The 18,770-nt window shown below is 39.1% G+C and overlaps 1 protein-coding gene across 1 annotated transcript; it reads right to left on the bottom strand.

Annotated features, from left to right (window-relative positions):
* Positions 1–450: 450 nt before the first annotated feature.
* LOC140952976 (inactive peptidyl-prolyl cis-trans isomerase FKBP6-like) lies at positions 451–18,120 on the bottom strand. Its single transcript, XM_073402443.1, has 16 exons — positions 18,022–18,120; positions 17,816–17,915; positions 17,189–17,307; positions 12,801–12,918; positions 10,906–10,989; positions 10,430–10,561; positions 9,650–9,720; positions 8,586–8,645; positions 7,481–7,540; positions 7,229–7,375; positions 6,197–6,247; positions 5,391–5,500; positions 4,337–4,416; positions 3,886–3,967; positions 2,273–2,399; positions 451–1,481 (listed from the first exon to the last, which is right to left on the bottom strand). The coding sequence occupies exons 1-16, from the start codon at positions 18,103–18,105 to the stop codon at positions 1,446–1,448; spliced, it is 1,461 nt and encodes a 486-aa protein (XP_073258544.1). The 5' UTR covers positions 18,106–18,120; the 3' UTR covers positions 451–1,445.
* Between the last annotated feature and the right edge of the window lie 650 nt (positions 18,121–18,770).

Raw genomic sequence — 18,770 nt, 5'->3', positions numbered from 1 at the left:
GTTGAATAATTTCACGGAAATTTTTGTAAAACTCAAATTTCAATTTCTCGACGTTTTGTTGCCAAATTTACCTTAACTTGATGTTATGTGTTTAGCTCTTGAGACGTTAAGATTTTAGCCGCAAAAACTTCACTCCCCCAGATTGTAGGTCTTATTCCGGGTAACCTCTCTCAAAAGGGTCCCCTATACTACAAGAAACCTCTGCTAGCTGGATGGAAGGTAGCCTGCGAGCAAGCTCTCCATTTGGGGGAGTCGCTAGAAGTCACGCTTGGGACGCGAGACGCGAGTGAGAGGGGCGCTCCCTCGCGCGCCGTTCTCTCGCGGCTTGCTTCCCTCGCCATAATAGGAAAGCTTGCTGGCAAGCTAGGTAAAAAGGAAGCGAAAGATACTCTAGCCAATGATGTAATTGCGAAACTATATTTACAATCGACACTAAGAAGGCATGTTAACAAAAGTGTAACACAACATATATATCTTTTAATAAATTATTAACTTCATTAATTTTGCACTTCAATATTTCGTTGAGAGAACGATTTCAAAAAGATCTTAACTAATACAAGTACAGAAATACTTTCAAAATCTTATTTTCCAATAACAAAATTTAAAGATCAAACCTTTCCCAAAATTTCATGTTATTTTACTCCCGATTTCAAGACAAAAAGTTAACTCTTCTTACATCAAGCGTCGTTTTCTTTTCTTACACGTACAGAATCATTACAAATCAGATGGCCGTTATCTCGACTTAATAATTTATACATAAATATACGAAATAGATAAAGAACAAACGATCACAGTAAACAGCAACACATCCTACATTTTGGGATGTGTAAGTGACGCACACACTAATCCTGTGTAGCCTACTGGGTGAAAAATGGGCGTTGGCAAATAAGCAGGGAATTTTTAATCTCTTTGGGTAGAGGAAATTCCCCACTCCAGAAACTGTAAGAGGAATGGGAACAAGCTTTCGGCGTAACGGTTTTTGAGATCCTCTGGGTGGACAAGTAGTTATGAGTGGTTAATGGTTGCCTTGACTACCACCCACCCATCATAACTAACGCTTGTCCACCTAAACGATCCCAGAAATCACTGCGTCCAAAGCTTGTACCCATTCTCCTTATAGTTCAGAGAATGGGGAATTTCTTTTCACTTAAAGTACTGTATTTGAAAAGTTCTATTCAACAGCATTTGCTGATTTCGGTATCCTCAAAAAAGAAAGATACTCTATAATGGAAATATATTTGGAAACATATTAGTTTAAACGCAGCAGTCGAAGGCGAAAAAAAAAAAAGATTTCTATCAGCGCACAGGACTGGCAGCATCACTGATAAGTATCCTTCGTTAGGACGTTGGCACTGTTGTGAACGATATCTTCACTTAACACAAGCTGGAGAACGGTCTGTTGTGAACGATATCTTCACTTAACACAAGCTGGAGAACGGTCTTAATTATTCTTTGAGCACTTTCAGTTCTTTGTCCGCACCCTAGTAACAAAGCGAATCTGTCAGCAATGCGTTTAAGCTGTGAAAAAGGAAACAAGTTAAGCTATTGCAGTGTTTAATGGCTGACCGAATATCGCAGTGAACAATTTAGGAAGCGGATTATTTGCTTCCAACGTGACAAAATAGTATTCTAAACTTTGCTCAAGCCCAATGCATTATCATCGAACATTTATCGAAAGATAGAAATGTGTGCACAATGTTATATGATCCAGCTACTGTCGTCGGTGAATATGAACCACACACTCGAGCAGTAAAGATCATGGCTTTATTGCTAAGTTAGTAAATGAAGTTAGCAGTATCTGCTAAAGTTATTAATTCGAAAAAGGAAGATTTTTATCTACAAGACCTAGTGGAAACGAAAAGAGCGTAAGTAAGGTTAGCATGAAGGCAGCATGACAGAGTTTCACGAGCATGCGCGGAACGCACCAAAAACTGCGGTTGGGCGGGAAACTGGGCTTGTAACCAAGTTGGATGGTGGTAACTGGACGAAGAAGAGCGTACTGGCTGAAAACGCAGTGACACCTGGTTCTCCAATCGTCAACCAGGTGAAGAAATACAGTGGCCCACCAAAGAGAAGATTTACACTTCTGCGCATGATTAAGGAACTCAGTTATGGATAGGAGTGACAGGAACATTTACACCTCTCGAGGGGGTCAGGGGTGGGGAGAGAAGGGTTGTTCTCTAATGTATCAGCTATATAGGTAAATGTGTCTCCTCGACCCTCTTAACTATTAATCTCGACTAGGGCATTAAGCATTCTATATTCAATGTACCTGCTTTCTGCCGTCCTCCACTCTGAGTCCCATCTCTTGTGCAGCTAGTTTGATACATTCTCTTTCTTGTTTAGTCAGGGTAGCAGGAAAACAAACTTCTTTCTTACTGTCGTCCTCTTGAAACTCCCTAAGTTAGAACAATGCCAAAATGACCTTCATTTATCATCAGCTTCAACTTGAAAGTAAACATGGAATAATCATTCCATGCTGTTATCTTTCCCTAACGACTTCAACTGAGCTCGAAGTAGTGACAGTTTGAGAGCAATGATGTGCGCCGGCACGTATTTATCTAAGACTGGATGTTAAGCTGTCCAAAATCGCTCAAGAGACATCTTCGCTGACTTCCTCGAGTTGCCTGCGCGCGTTTTTGAGTTGTTCGCTCGTACATTCGAATTACAGTTTTTCCTCTTCACAACAGTCACCTTGGGAACAGGAGAAAGTGCCCATTGCAGAGAGGTGGCCGGTACACAGAGGTTTAAACAAGAGTCAATGTATGGACTGTCCCCCCAAAAAAGTGGCCATTGTAGAGAGGTGGCCGGTGCACAGAGGTTTAAACAAGAGTCAATGTGTGGACTGTCCCCCCAAAAAAGTGGCCATTATAGAGAGGTGGCCGGTGCACAGAGGTTTAAACAAGAGTCAATGTATGGACTGTCCCCCCAAAAAAGTGGCCATTGTAGAGAGGTGGCCGGTGCGCAGAGGTTTAAACAAGAGTCAATGTATGGACTGTCCCCCCAAAAAAGTGGCCATTGTAGAGAGGTGGCCGGTGCACAGAGGTTTAAACAAGAGTCAATGTATGGACTGTCCCCCCAAAAAAGTGGCCATTGTAGGGAGGTGGCCGGTGCGCAGAGGTTTAAACAAGGGTCATTGATGGACCATTCGCCCTCCAAAAAGTGGCCGTAGTGGAGAGGTGGCAGTTAGTGGAAAACCGCTCGGTTAATATGGCGGGGCAAAACCGTCAGCATCCCAGCACAATAGTGCGCCGCATATAGAATCGAATAGTGCTTTCATTCTGTTAATAATCATCACTATAACAAAATTCTCAAATCTGATTGGCTGTCCTGACTTCAGCATTAATACGACAGTGTAATAGGGCAGTATGCGTCACGCCTAAGCAATTGGACAGTGCGGAGCATCACGCGCACGCACATGAATGTTCTTTTTTCACTGCTATAAGAAAACTCTCGGAATATCTCCTGTTTAAATTTTAAAAAAACTTCAAACATCACGATTTTTGTTATAGTTATGATTAATTGGTAACAGAACTTCGTGTCGTTCAATTCGGTCTGTAATCATACTCCTAATTACTCGTAATTAAACAGATATTTAATATCTGTAAATGATTACAGACCGAATTGAACTCCACGATGCTAGAAACTTCTCATGCGCGGTTTCTGGTCTCGGTCCAGTCTGTCGCTGCGGACACCGAAGCATCAACCCGCTCGCGGGTAAAAAACGTCTGATACCCAAAGTATTTTTCACTGGACTTAGTTTTGAAAGGAAGATATTTTATAACTCGAAAATGACCTAATTGGGATTTACAACAGGATCGTCGAAGAATTTTAAAGCACAAAAACAGAATAATTATGTAGAACCTGCGGCATTCTGATACAAACCTCAACTGCTTCATAAGCACCTCCTTCTTTTCGTCTGAAAGGTTCCCAGAAGCAAGAGGCGACCTTTCACCATTCCATGTATCTAAGAGAAAGGAAGTATGGCGTCACATGATTTCAACAACTTTTCATTTTAAAAATAAATGCTGACTTACGTAGGAATAGTTGCAAAACAAGTTTGTCGAGGGTTGGGAAAACGCGTAACATGTACAGATTTTGTTGCGAAAAGTAGAACTACTCTCTACTTTCGCCACAACTTTTCGCAACCTGCAACAACCTGACTTTTTGCAGACAGGTTTGATTCGTGGGTAATAAAACGCGCAACATTGCTATTCAACTCGTTTTGCCGCTATATTGCAAAACAGGTCGCACGTTTCTGTTGCCCCGGTTTTACTGACCGCACCCTTAGACGTAAGAGCATGGAAACTCGTTACAGTGTATTGACTGATTATACCTTGATTAGTAGCAGCTGCTGGCTGGGCAAACATTCTCTTGCATCTCTCTTTTTCTAACGAACGAAACTGCTCCACTTTCCTTGTAAAAGAAATAAAGGATGTTACATGGTCGCGCGGGGATACGAAATTTCTCTTCGAGTGTTGCGCTCGCTCGTGAAATATTAGACGTTTTCGACAAAAGACTCACTATACTATCTATCATTTTCTTTGATTATCCTTGCAGACAATTTCTGTACTCATCTACTACAGTCTTAAGGTGGCTCTCTGAAATTTAACTGCCATATAAATTACATCAATAAAACGCCCCAGCAAAATTTCTTGATTGACGCGATTTTCTTTGAACAGTTGGGCCCACGGTAATATCGTAAGAAATATTTACCAGCAGTAAAATCGACATATCTTATCTTATTGCCGAATGACATCTGATGTTGTTTGCAAAGTTTCGTAGACATCGCGTTAAAAACAAATTTATGATGAAACTTCAATTTGGACTTCAACTTAGACTAACCGAAACAGTTAGGGAAGTAATGAATGCCTTGCTTCTCATCGGCCAACAAGTATGATGGCGCCAAAAACCCAATTACTGCGACTGAGTCACGGCCGAGTATTCAAAAGTATATACCGCTGATTAATCCTCTTACTCCCAGAGTGGAAGATGAAGTCCTGTACTTCTAACTTTCGAGTATCAAAAATAGACAAAATCCTATCGTGACCATTCAAATGAAACTTCTTTGGCAGTACTTTCACAAGGTACCATTTGTTTTTCAGCATTTTACAAAACGAAATTCTGTTGAATTTTGACTATGGCCACTTTTAGAAGCGAAAGGGTTAACACTGGCAAGGGGCATGGGAGATATGGACTGGTCATGTCCCCCTAAATAATCACCGTAGCGCCTTTTCAAGACCACTCCTGTCTCCGAGGTTGATAGAAGCGCAAACGCTAGGACAATACAATCCTTTATCTTTAAGTCTATAGCAAGTTCAAGTAGCTCTTTGTTTAAAAGCTGGACCTTGAATATTTCCAAGTTTCTTGTAATACAAGTAAATTCTCACTTCTCCAAATCCTTTAAGGCGTCATTAATTGCTTTGTTATTCGGTTCATAGCGTTGCGCCTTTTTGAACCATTCTCTTGATCTGTCAAACTCTCCCTCCTTCATATAAGCCTAGCAAAACAACGAAAAAAATGTGCATCAGTTTTTCTATTTCACGCTAAATAAATAGAGGTAAGAGCCAATTGTAAATAAAATTGGTCTCAAATGCTGCATTTGGTGCATTGGCCGAACAATCGACCTGATGGACCATTTCCATTCAGTCTACTTCGGTTAGCTTGCAGCTGAGGCGAAATTTGCGACCTATCATATCGTTTTCTTCATAACAGCCTGCATCAAGTAGCTTCAAATACCATTAATTATTTATATTTTTGTTCTCTTAGTCCAACAGTTTGATTTGTTCAAGGGCTATTAAACCTCTTTTACGCGCAACTTCCGTTTGTTTTCTGGAATCGGTGTATTTAACTTCTAGGTTCAAAAAGAGCAAGTAAATAAACTTGAACTAAGGTAGGAGAACGATATGTTTAATGGACCCAGTCTTAAAGCCTATCAAACTTTCTTTTGCACCACCATAATTACTCTAACTGCATTTACGCATAAGAAAACAAGAAAATTCAACAAAGCTTTGCCCAACTTCAGTCAGTTTTAAGCGGAAAGCCCTACGCAAGACTGTACAGTTTAATTCTGCTTCAACGAATCACATCTTTGCTGAGTCAGTGATTGGTGTAAGGGAAGTGTTTTGTTTTAGCTTACAACTTAACTGTGTTAATTAAAATCTTTCTACTTTTTACAACTGAGTCACAATGATACCTTTCCCATTCTATATAGAGCTTTCGCGTTTCTTGGATCAATTCCTATTGCCTGTCAGAAAAAAAAATAGAAAAAAGTAAAGTCGTCAATCCCTTTGGCATTATTGTGGCTGTTACACAATCTTCCGAACAGTCTTCACCGGGAAACTTGAAATCAAGACAGAGTGTTTTTGAAGCACCAATATTATCGTGCATAGCAGGTGCATAAAGAATATCGATCGGACACAAAACTGGTTCCCGCAGTGCGAGAAAGAAGGAAACGGCGCATCACTTTACCGCTGTGCAAAATTCCTATTACACAACACAATATAATCAACTTTTCTACCGTTCTCATCAATTGTCATACAAAAATGGACACTTAAAGAATATAGGAATGTTTTCCTCTGTTGGCATTATTTTGTTGTTTACAATAACATAACAAATTTCAACTGTCCATTCAGTCAGCAAAGTTTCTTAACAAAACATGAGAGCCAGAGAAAATTTTTGAAATAAAAAAATTATTACATCATTTTCATGGCATGCATTCTCATAGACCATAGTTCTCGACCACTGCAGAACAAGAGATATTATTCATTCAAAATATTTCTCCATTTGTGATTGGCTAAAAGCACACGCATAATACATAATAATCAGCTACTGTTGACCAAATCTGGAAGAAATTTGCCGTATTGAACTGATGACGTCAAAAGTGCAGCAAAGTTGCAGATAATTGAACTGGTAACTGAGAAGAGCTGGGGACGAGGTTGAGTTGTTTTGGTAGTGAGAACAAAAATGGCAGATAACACGATCCTCGATCTCCATAATTCTTCAGATGATACGCAGCCTCATTCAATAATTGTGAAATATTACTCAGTTATTGGATTGTTTATGGACTTGGTGTTAAATGATGTAATCAGTCAAACAAACAAACAAACAAAAAACGAAGGCATATAACCCCAAAACGAAGAGGGTGAAATGCATGATAAGCAAATCCGTTTTCCTTTTCTTTATAAAGTGTGCTTCACTCAGAAATGAAACTGAATAGGTCTTGTACCTTCTTTGCATATTTGATGGCTCTTGCTGGTTGTGCCAACTCAAGGGAACAGTGAGCTGCATTGAGATAAATCTTCAGCAAAACCTCATTCATCCATCTTTCCTGGTCAGCATTCTGCAGGTGACAGTCCTCTAGTATTTTGATTGCCTGGTTGAACACAAAAAGTCTGAATTATACAACAAATCTGAGAAGATAAACAGTGAAGGTCAGAAGAGGCTAGAAGATACCAGGGTTCTATAACTAAACTCTTACCTTTAGATATTTATTAATTGCTCTATTTACTTGCTTTCTTTTGTAGAAATCATTTCCAGCCTTCAAAAGAAAAAATAAATTCAACAAGTGAAATCCGACATGTAGGTCTACTCTCTGTGACCTTTTACGCCAATGTATATATTCTAGTTCTAACTTAATTTTATGTGTCACTTGCAGAACAGGATGAGAGACTTTGATACATGCTGAACTCAATCAAGTTGCCACAAAACTGCTGTCCACAAGCCTGAGGTTAATATAGTGACCAATCAGGCTAGCCTGTTATTAAAATAACAAGTTGTCCCACTGGCAAGTAACATTTGCTGACTTGAATTAAATGCTATTGAAAAAGGAAGTTGGTTGGAATGCATGACTGCTCTGGTGGGTGAGCGCTCATTTCACCCACTAACTTCCTGTTCGCTAACGTCTTAGGTCATTTAACTAAAGTGTTAGGCCAAGAAAAAGGTGGTGGATGACCAGTTTAAAATGTACAGAGATCATGCACAGTAGATCACTCAAAATTCAGAAAGTACTGTATCAGCTGAAGTCCTCACTATGGGAAAAAAGTTCCTGAATGCACAAAAGAAAAAACGTCAAAGTCCGGCAGTCAATATTTATTCACTCAGACTCTTGAGTAAACAAAAAAGACATCAATTTAGGAAGAAAGGGAAGTAAACATTACAGGACGTTATTCTTCTTGAGAGGGAAACTTTCTCCGCTGACGAAAATTGGGCTCTCATTCCACAAACTGACTCATAACCATTACAATACATTAGCAAAACCACTTTAGTACAAAACACATGATGACAAAGATGTTTTTTCAGTCAGTGATACAGATGACTTGGAATAATAATAATAATAAAAAAACAAGTATTCCCAACAGAAGCGAAACATATGACCTTCTGTGGTTACTTATAAAATGTTTGCAGACTGACCTAAAACATTAGCGATACAGGATGTTAGGGAAATGACTCATTGGTGAAATGACCTTACTTCACTCTGGGCTACTGTAGTGTACACTGTACACATAAGCAACAACTTGCCTCAAGAGAAGCATTTTTTTTAAAATTTTCATCTCACACTGATAATGTAACTCTTTTAATTTTACCTCTCTTTCTGAGTTTGCCACTCTCAAAAGCTGTTCAAAAGATGCCTGTTTTCGTTCTTCCTGCAAAACAAAGTACGTAAATGCAAATCAAGGGAAGTAACTGTACATACACTGTAGAAGACGCACATACATGTCCAAAGGAAGGACAAAATAACTAGTCTAAAGTGTCAGCTGTGTTGTTCTGGGGAAAGAAAATAACTGCTGGAAATGTTGACCACATGTTGGAAACTGTACATGTTCTTCAACTCTTATCCAACTGTACCAGTTATATATCCCAATAAGAAATTGTAGGGATAGACATTAATTTTTGGCTGTTGGAAGCCAGTCTCATTCCAAAGATAAGTACAAAAACAATTCCTAGCATGCAGACAGAAGTTAAAAAACGAAACAATGCAGAAGTTTATCACAGAAAGGTTTCTGGAAGCTTGAATATTTTTTCATAAGTGTTAAGGTCAGTACACACTAGGCGACATGTTGCAGCAACATGTCGTGGCAACATGTCACAAAAAATCAAATCAGACAGAATTTGTGCAACTTGTTGTGGCAACAAAATTCTGTTGTAGAGAAAAAGATTTTTTTACAAAAATTCTGCAGTACACACGAAGCCATTTGTCACTGGGATGTTTCGCAGCAATGTGTTGCTGCAACTAGTTGTCCAACCAGTACACACGGAGAGAGCTGTCGCCATGACTTGTTGCTGCAAGTTGCCGCATGACCTGCACACACAAAGTGATCTGTTGCCGAGACTTGTTGCTGCAACTTGTCCCCCGACATGTACACACAGAGTGATCTGTCGCCAAGACTTGTTGCTGCAACTTGCCACCTCATGTGTTCTGACCTTTGCAGACCTGTCAAAATTATGTTCAGGTTAAAATTTTATAACCTCGGTTGATTCTCAATTTCCTTCGTTTCCTCGCACTAACTCATGAAAATTAATAATGAGGGCTACGAGACAAAGGAAATTGAGAATCAACCTAGGTTAAAAAACTTTAACCTGAAAATAATTTTGACCTGTAACATATGCATGATGGGTGATTGCATTAACTTTTCCCCGTTTTACTAACCTCTGTGAAGGTATCATAGTCCTCCGCAGCTTTGTGATCTATGTAGCTCAGTAACTCTACTTCATATAGCACTACAATGTATAATGATGCATAATGCTTTACAATGAAAAACCAATGTACATGTACTAAACTGCTTTATCTTCCTACCAAACAGCCGCCTCCAAAACTTTTGTAAATGGGCCCTTGAAATCATAATAGTTGGTTTCGAGGTCAACTTTCTGTAAACACAATGGCCATCATGCATGATTACATTAGATAAGCAAATTATATAATAATTTTATTACTCTACCAAGCCTCGCAAAATTCTTTGCATAACTCTACATCTTTGAAATTTCAAAATTCGGCTAGGTGGTGAAATTTGCTTGTCTGATGTACATGTACATGTAAAAATGCATAAGGGCTATCTGTCATTAGCAGGAATGGAAGTGAAAGAGCATATCAAAATTAGAAAACCTGTTAATTTTGTAGCAGTATATCTCACAATTAGAGCTTGCAATGGCTGCCATAAATAAGAAAGATTTTTGTGGGAAAATTAATGGTCGTTGAGTGGTTTTCCATACACATCATTGTAAATTTGGAAATTTTCAAACTATCCTAAAATCTTTCTCTTGCACATTTAGGGGGGCCACACAGGAAAATTTCTATGTTGCTTTGGCATAGATTTTCTATTTCAGAGCTTTGTTTTTTTTGGAACTGTTACAGGAGGTTTGTACAAAAATTAGAATACATTACAAGGCAGGAAAAAAATAGAACATTAGGCATTTTTTAAATTATGCCAACCTGGAACATTAGGAGGGACTCGTGGAGGGCAGCCAAGCTCTCGGAATCCATAGTATGGTGTGAGAAGAAAACGGGCCAACTCTCCTTTTCTCATTGTACTGATCCCTACTGAAATACCTGGGACAATTTCATCTGAAAATGGAATTTTAAGGCACGCATGGTGTAAATGGCATCAATTATAGAGACGTTAAGATTCTAGAATGAGGTCAGGACAACTTGTACAAGGCCAAGATTTTCGTTTTTTAAGTTTTCTTCAGATTTCAAATCCATCACATAAGGTAAACTGATTGTAGGTGATTAATCATTTACAGAAGGCCTTAATTGTGATGTGATAATCAGTTAATCATGCAGTTATGAATAATATTTAATCAACAACCACTAAAAAAGAAAAAAATTATTGTGGACAAATGAAATATTAAAGCTCTGAATTAGGTAAATCCAACACAACAATACCAAGAGGTTGCAGTCTGCTTTACCTATTTTGGTTACATAGGGCCTGTTTCGCAACCTTGTGCTGTCAAAAGGTTCGTCATCAAATTCAACATAACCATTAGAATGCCCTGAAAGAAAATCATTACAAACATTAGAGCATGTCAAAACAAGTGACTAGTAATCAAGCTAGTTGTAAGAAGGGGGGGTTAGTGATAATTATGTAAAGTTGAACCTTGACACACGAAACATGAAACATGTTTTGAAGCTATACTCCTTGAGCAGTGTTATGGTCACTGTCTGGCTATAAAGAGCTAAAACTTACCACAAAGGAATTTATAGGTCATGCCCTATACACTTTGTGGCCTTCTGGTCGAGATGTAAAATATTAGCTTCCAAAGTGTGGGCATCCGCACGTAGAAAGCGAAATTTTATAGAGATTATTATAGAGATGTCTGTGTTAAGTAGTAGTAGAAAATATGTGAGGGTATCTTTGGAACCATTAGAAGTATCAGTATTTTTAAGGTGTGGTGAGACCATGTAACTGTATCAAAGAGGTACATGGTGCAGCCCTGCGGGAGATGAGATTAGCAGTCCAGGCTTACATTGCACCATCATATCCTTACATTGCTTATTTATTACTTGGATTTTTATTTCAGTTGTTTCAGGTACATATGCGTGCACAATTTAATTTTGGGCGTGTGCATTATTTATTTATTTAAGTTGCGTGTACATTTAGTTTGTTTAATAACATCTTAGTTTTGCTTTGCGTTATTTTCCTCACTTATATGTGTTGTCCGTGACTGTGCTCACACAGTGGGGGGCTCCTCCTAAAATGTTCTGCACTTGGTAGAGGATTTAATGGAGCGGAAACCAATTGTGGAATTGCACGCATTTTAGGCATCCTACTGATGAACAGTTGGGCCACGTAAATATATTTTTTAGCAACTACTATAATTTGCAGTCTGTCTACTTTGAATTGTCCATGTATCCATGACAGAAGGTTAAGTAATACCCTATACAATTAACATGGGTATCTCTATGAAGGACAGTAAAACCTCCTGCAGACAGACACAACATTGTTGGCCAACAACTCCCAATGTTGTTGCCAGGATGTTGTGTCCATTTGCCCACCCTGTTGCATGTTGTTGGGAGTTGTTGTGCAAAGTTTGAAAGCAATCAAACTTTGGAACCAACAACTCCCATAATTTCTTTTGTTCCATGATCGCTGAAGCATAGAGCAACAATGTTGTTTCCTTTTGCACAGCTCTTCCATTATTGTTGGGGCCATGCACATGCATTATACATGGTCTGCAAAGTCTTATGGGTTGTATCCTTCCCTTGATTTCTTCAGATCCCAGCATTGTTGGAAGTTGTTGTATCTGTTTGCACTCCACTATAAACATGGATGCAACAAATCCCATCATTGTTGGGCCAACAATGTTGGGAGTTGTTGTGTCCATTTGCATGTAGCTTTACGGTCTCTTGGTCCCAAAGAGGCAAAACTGCATACATATCTCTACTTCAATACTAGGAGTAATCGAAGCTTAGGAGAGTGTGTTCGACATGTTCTTAAAGTCATCTGAAAACTAGTTTATTGATTGGGATGTCAAAGTGTTGCATATCACTTTAAACCCTTGTTGTGTGACACTAGGTTAACACGACTTGCCTACTTAGCACTGTTTTCCAGATACAACGCACCCGCAATTAGTGAGATGAAAAGGCCAATGTTTCACCATGCAACTTCTGGTATAATTTTCAAAAATGGTGACAAACAAAAGCGAATACAATGTTTTAATAGCTTTTAAAAGTGATTATATAGATGAAAAAAAAATAGAGAATTATCAAACTGCTGGTAGGTTTCAGCAAAATAGTTTTAACCTAAATTGCACCACAAACTACATGTTCAACATACATGTGCAGCTCATATGGATATACATACATCTAACAGTTGCCCCCTTGGGTACCACAGGCCCTGTTCCAGGTCTCAGAATTTTTTTCAAGACTCCTCCATCTCCTGTGAGATCCTCCATTCCACGCGCTAGTCGTTTGAATGGTGTCTAGCATAAAAATAAAGAGATAACAAAACAATAAAGTGACTTGGTGGCACTGCCTTGTTAAGCAAGAGAAAACTCTTTCTTTTTGCATACTCTGAAATGCCCTTCACGACATTATGCAAGACAGTTAATGAATAGACCCTTTTAGCTTATGTTTTGTTTAATTCCCGATGGTCTCAAAGGAACTTTCCTTTTGTGTTTGCACAAATTAAATGCATACAGATTGGAAGACATTTGAAAGAAACAGTCCTGTAGGTTATGACCATCACGTGGTCTCAAAAAAATAGTCTGCGAATAGTCGAAGTCTACTAATCTTAATCCATATATCATCAACTGGATTATCAGCTTCCTTGGCAACCGCAAAAAGAGGGTCGTCGTGAATGGAAAAATAACTGATTATGTTGATATTAATAAAGGGGTGCCTCAGGGCACAGTCCTTGGGCCACTTTTATTCTCTCTGATGGTGAATGATATAAAGCTGGTTGATTCAAACAACCGGATCTTGAAATGTGCCAATGACTTTACCATTAATTAGTGTACCTGTTAGAAGGGAATCTGATACAGCGCTTGCAGAAGTTAAGTATCTTAAGAGCTGGGCAGCCAACAATAGGATGTCTTTGAATTTGTCAAAGACTATAAAGAGCAGATTTATTAAGCTAACATTATTTCCAGATCATACAACGACTTGAATTTTTACCGATGTTGTTGAGATCTCGTCAGCGAAAGTTGCTGCTACGTTTGAAAAACAACACTTCCTATATTTTATGCTGGACAGGATTCTTGTTGCGCAGGAGAGGCGACTGGTAACTTACTTTTGAGCGGGACTGTAGTAGAACTAATAAGCCTGCTCCTCCTCCACTGCCTGGGATTGAGTGGAAAGAGTGGCTGAAACTTTTGGGAATTACTTTCCACGAAGATCCTTGTAATTGGGATCTTCTCATTGACAGTTTACTCTCTACCTAGCTGCTAGACGACTGTTTATTCTTAGAGTAAGCAAGTATTATGTGTACACTAAAGATCACCTCAGTAAACTCTTTGACTCTTTGACTGTTTGATAATGTCATTATTTCTGTATGGATTAGAAGTATCAGATTGACACCTTTTTTCAGAGAGCCTATCATTTTGGCTATACAATTACACTGTAATAACATCTCATCATTTTAATTTTATATCTGATGTAATTATGGTAAGAATAGGGAATGTGATCTTTTCAACAGAATCACAAGTGACACCGGTTGTGTGTAGCCTGTGTTCCAGGCGTTCAGATAGTGGGGAGTGGTGCGAAGTAAAAAGGAGCGCGAAAAAATAAAAGCGAGGGAGGAGGAGAGGTGAGAGAGGGAACACCTGTTAGATTTGTTTTAAACAGACTCATCCGCCCAGTCAGACCGCATCAGCTGTAGGTGGTGTTCACTTGTCAATCAAGACTGGTGTTACAACCTGATCGATGCATTTATTATTTTTCTTGCGAATAAATGGAAGTTTGTCAGATCAAAAATTAATGTTATGTTTACGTAATCTTACTAAAAACCCAATGTAAGACTTTCAGACAACAGAAGGCGGGAGAAGTATTCATGTATAATGAATTTATTTACGGCTTTCAAACATGATTTCAGTGTGTACGTGACAAAAAATTATGAATCAAGTGACAAACAAATATCGCTCATTTCGATAGAAAGCCGTTTCAATACAGATCGTTAACTCAAGCAATGAAAAGGCACAACAATTGAAGGGAAAATTTACTATTCGGTGATTGAGTGGACCTCGTCAATAGCGATAGCTGCAACTTGCTTTCCAAGCTTTCCTTTTTGAAGTCCTTTTGTCCATTCATTAGACAACCACGATTTGGCACTTCAGTAAACAGTTTCACAGCTTCCACTTTTAACGGCTTCATCCACATCTTCTCCCATCATTGCCGCCGCTACTCCGATTTTGTTCAAATATTTCACTTGGTCTTCCATGATGGTAATCAAAGGTCGACAACGGAGTTACCACAACAATCGTAAATGGCATTCTATCCTGCCTTCATTCCAACGCACGCTTTATTCGAGGAAAAAGCTGGAAAATTAGAATTTTTCCAAAACCAGTCGGTGAGAAATTGCTAAGACATCTATCCCACCGACTACGTGTTCTAAACAGTTTCTTTGCTCTTCGCTTTTAGCCTCCACGTTTGGAAAGTCACTCAGCGCTGTTTTTCTTGCGAGTTTGAATTCTGCGTGAAGGCACGTAGAGTCTGTCATAACGGCCATATCGCATTTCTTGCTGTGATCGAAGACGCTCCACTGTTGATAAAAACTGTCAAAATCAACCAATCAGAGGGTATACCAGGATCTGGTATACCGGAACGCACTTTTGTTAAAAATTCTTACAAGCGTTCCCGCACCTCTCTCCCCAGTCTCCCTCTGCTTTTCATCGCTTTCTTTACTCCGCACCGCTCTCCACTATCTGAATGCTTGGAACAGGCTAGGTTGTGTGTTGTATGACTTGCTTCCAACCAAATGTAATAGGGTTCCTAGAGAAAGGGGTCATGACTTCATACTCCCTAGAGTAAAAAACGAGTGATTCAAAGGGGATAGTGTAAATAGGTGTCTTTAAAAATTTACTTCTTAGTATCTTTCAACTTAAATCTTTCTCAAATTTGTAATACATATGATAGGTTTATTACCTTTGCTTAACTTGTTAATGATTGTAAAGCCACACGTATGTCATGACTGATTTCTTAATAAAGACTTCTATAAAGACTTCTATCAAATGGGAAAACATAACATACAAGCTAAAAAGGTCTATTCTTGTTTTCCAAAAAGACATTATCAAAATATGCATTTTTCTTGCTAAAATGTTACTTAACCCTTTAAGTCCCAATAGTGACCAACATCAACTTTCTCCTAACATACAATGTCAAGAGATTAGGTTGTGAGAATTAATAACATGATCACCTAAGAGAAAATGCTTTGATCTTTTATCAAATTCTCTCAACTCATTCTTTAAGGAAATGTATAGAGATCAGTTTGGAGAATTTGTATGTGGATATTGGGGCTTAAAGGGTTAAACAAAATTTTCCATCTCCCATCAGGGTTTGTACTCTTTTGAGCTCTTCAAATTCCTTGATTTTCCATGATTTTTTCCATGACCTTTCCAAGTTTTCCACGACCATAGGCTTAGCTGCCACACTGAAAATTTCTAAAAATTTTCCTTGTTTTACGGTATACTTTTTTCTGAATCATGATAAAATTCACGAATAGCAAGCACATTGCAAAGGTCCTGTAACTGTGTTTAAAAGACTTGTTTAAAAACACAACAGATGCTGCAACTTAGAGCATTTGTAATATTTTAGTTATTTTATGTATAAGGCAAGAAGGAGTCAAACCTATTCAGAGAAGGAGTTTTTTGGCATGAACTGATGTATCTTTTATATAAACCCTGGTTTTTGGTATAATTTATACTCATTCATTTTTTGTATGTGTTTTCATAGGTCACTAAAGGCTGGTTTTCACTAGCGATGGAGTCAGAGTTGGAATTGTAAGCGGAGTCATGAGAGTGCCTATGACTTTGAGAAAATAAAAAAATGGAGTCATAAGCACAGTCAAGAGTGCAAGGGAATCGGTGTACAAACAATCAGAATGTTTCCATTTTCTTCCATCTCCACTTACGATCTAGTGAAAACCAGATTGTTAGGAGTCGGAAGCAAAAGCGGAAGGATAAACCCCTCACAATGTACATTACCATGATTTGTGATTGGTTTAGTTCTTCTGCTTCTGCTTGCAACTTCTACAACCTACTGTAGTTTTAACTTGATCATAAATGACAGAGTCATAAGTGGAATCAGAACGCTGGTTTCACTAACTCGTTAAGTCCTTTGCTTGATTACGACTCCAACTCTGTCACTAGTGTAAACCAATCCCCCCGGGGGGGGGGGGGGGGGAGGGGGGTACTTTAGGAACTTCTGGGTGGGGATGTGCTACTGGAACCCTGGAGCCCTTAACCTATACCAGAGCTAGTTCAGCAAAATTTTGCTACCCTATACTAGAGTAAACTCCCCAAATCTAGACAAAATCTTCAACCAACTGATCAGTTTCCTGAAAAATGATACCCTATCCTAGACCTAAATGTTCTGATTTATATACCCTATACTAGAGTAAACTGCTTGAAAACCATACCCTTCACAGCGGCACATACCTATATAGCCCATATATGGCAGTACACCCCCCTGGGAAACCAGCCTTAAAATAAAATAATATTATTCCTATGCTCCTTCAACTGGCTGGAAGTCACATACCACATCCTCATCTCTGTCTGATCCAGAATCACCTCCAAAATCATTGCACTCATAATTCAGTTGCTGAAACACATCCTCAGCATCAAAATATTGTGACTCTTCCTCATCTTCAAATGCAGCTGAAAGGGAGCAAGGTACCCCCAAAAATTAAGAACTGGCCCCATGCAGCTGTCAAAAAGTTAGATAACACTATCCACTGGATAAATCACTATCCAGTGGATAGGATAACGCAATTGGTTTCGCTGAGACTTGTCTGGTGGATGGTGATTTATCTATGGATCAAATTTTCCACCCCTGGAAGACTATGATAATGAAATTCTCTCTCCCCCCCCCCCCCCCCCTCCCCCCACCACCTGGAAAGACAAAGCTGCCCTGCGGGGTATGCCCAAGGACGGAATTCGACGATACACTAAGCCACCTTCTTCAAACCGTTCAGTGGCCCGGTATACTTATGCACATGGAAAATTTTCTAGTGTCACTGGGTAGTATTAATTAACGAAGAGCTTTCCTAAAATTCTAACACTTTTTTTCTGTTTATCTGAAGCTGGGGCAAAGAAAAGAATCCATCAACGAGCCAACAACCTGCAGCTGTACATGTAGGAGGCAAAACACAATTAATTTTCTCACCATAGTTATCAAGATCGGTCTCAAACATCGTCCCATCACCAGTAATAAGGTCTTGCAGGTCAATTCCTTGTCTTAAAGGGACAGTGTATCTGTTTGGAACCTTCAACAAGAAGTCAGACGCAAAACGCACGTGCTTTATAAGTTAAAATCCATCGAAATCTCTGCTAGATGCACGAAACCTCATTCCACTTTTAATGTTCACTTACATATCCTCCCTCTCTGCTAGTGAGCGTCAGGTCTTCCAAATTTTCGATCACTTCAGGAGCATCCATGTCGTTAGCTTCTTCCATTATGTTGAGCCCTAACAAATTTGGCGCAAAATGCAAAATGGCGCGGATGACTGACTCCAAATGTAGAGAAGGCCCTGGTAAAGAGGTTGCGGTAGTCGCAACGGTCGCAACGGGGGCTGGGTTAAGGGCTGGGTTCGTCAGGAGGTCAGGAACAAGGGAGGGATCGGTGGGGCTTATTTGACATCTCCATAGTTGCTCCCTCCAAAAGTGCCCCATATTAAAGAGCAAGTCATTGCCTCTTTATTTTATACCAACGTATGTCAAGTATAGCTCTTTTCACCGGCCTGAGTGCCAATTAAACTTTCGAAAACTGTTAAGGTGGCTCTCACCTGCAAAATTAGAATTTTTAAGACTTTGACGAAAAGGTTATACTTCTCGAAAATTTGGGTCACGTCGTCACGTCACTGAAATTGAATCAATGGCAAAATGAAGGGTGTATTATACAACAGGTTTTGTCATGTAGCATTGTACGGTCATTTTTGCCTTCAATGTAGCTGGCCTTACACGCTATCTAAACCACTGGTATACAGGCAGTGTAATATGCCTGAAAAGTAGGCTACAGTAATTTGCAATTTTTTTGAAAAAAAAAATGTTCATAACTTAGTCACTGATTTTATGGTATTTTTGGATCTGTTTACTGGGAAAAAATTCATTGATGAATGTAC

Source organism: Porites lutea, chromosome 11 (genome assembly GCF_958299795.1).
Source record: "Porites lutea chromosome 11, jaPorLute2.1, whole genome shotgun sequence".
Taxonomy (NCBI): domain Eukaryota; kingdom Metazoa; phylum Cnidaria; class Anthozoa; order Scleractinia; family Poritidae; genus Porites; species Porites lutea.
This window is presented reverse-complemented; position numbering and strand designations above follow the sequence as displayed.

Bases quoted from the DNA above. Each gene is read 5' to 3' on its own strand.
- LOC140952976 (XM_073402443.1), bottom strand. From the start codon at position 18,105: ATGGAAGAAGCTAACGACATGGATGCTCCTGAAGTGATCGAAAATTTG. The intron at 4,417-5,390 runs GTGAGAATTTAC...TTCTTTTACAAG, and splicing joins GCCTTAAAGGATTTGGAGAA to GAAAGTGGAGCAGTTTCGTT. The intron at 3,968-4,336 runs GTATAATCAGTC...CCTTTCTCTTAG, and splicing joins AGCAGCTGCTACTAATCAAG to ATACATGGAATGGTGAAAGG.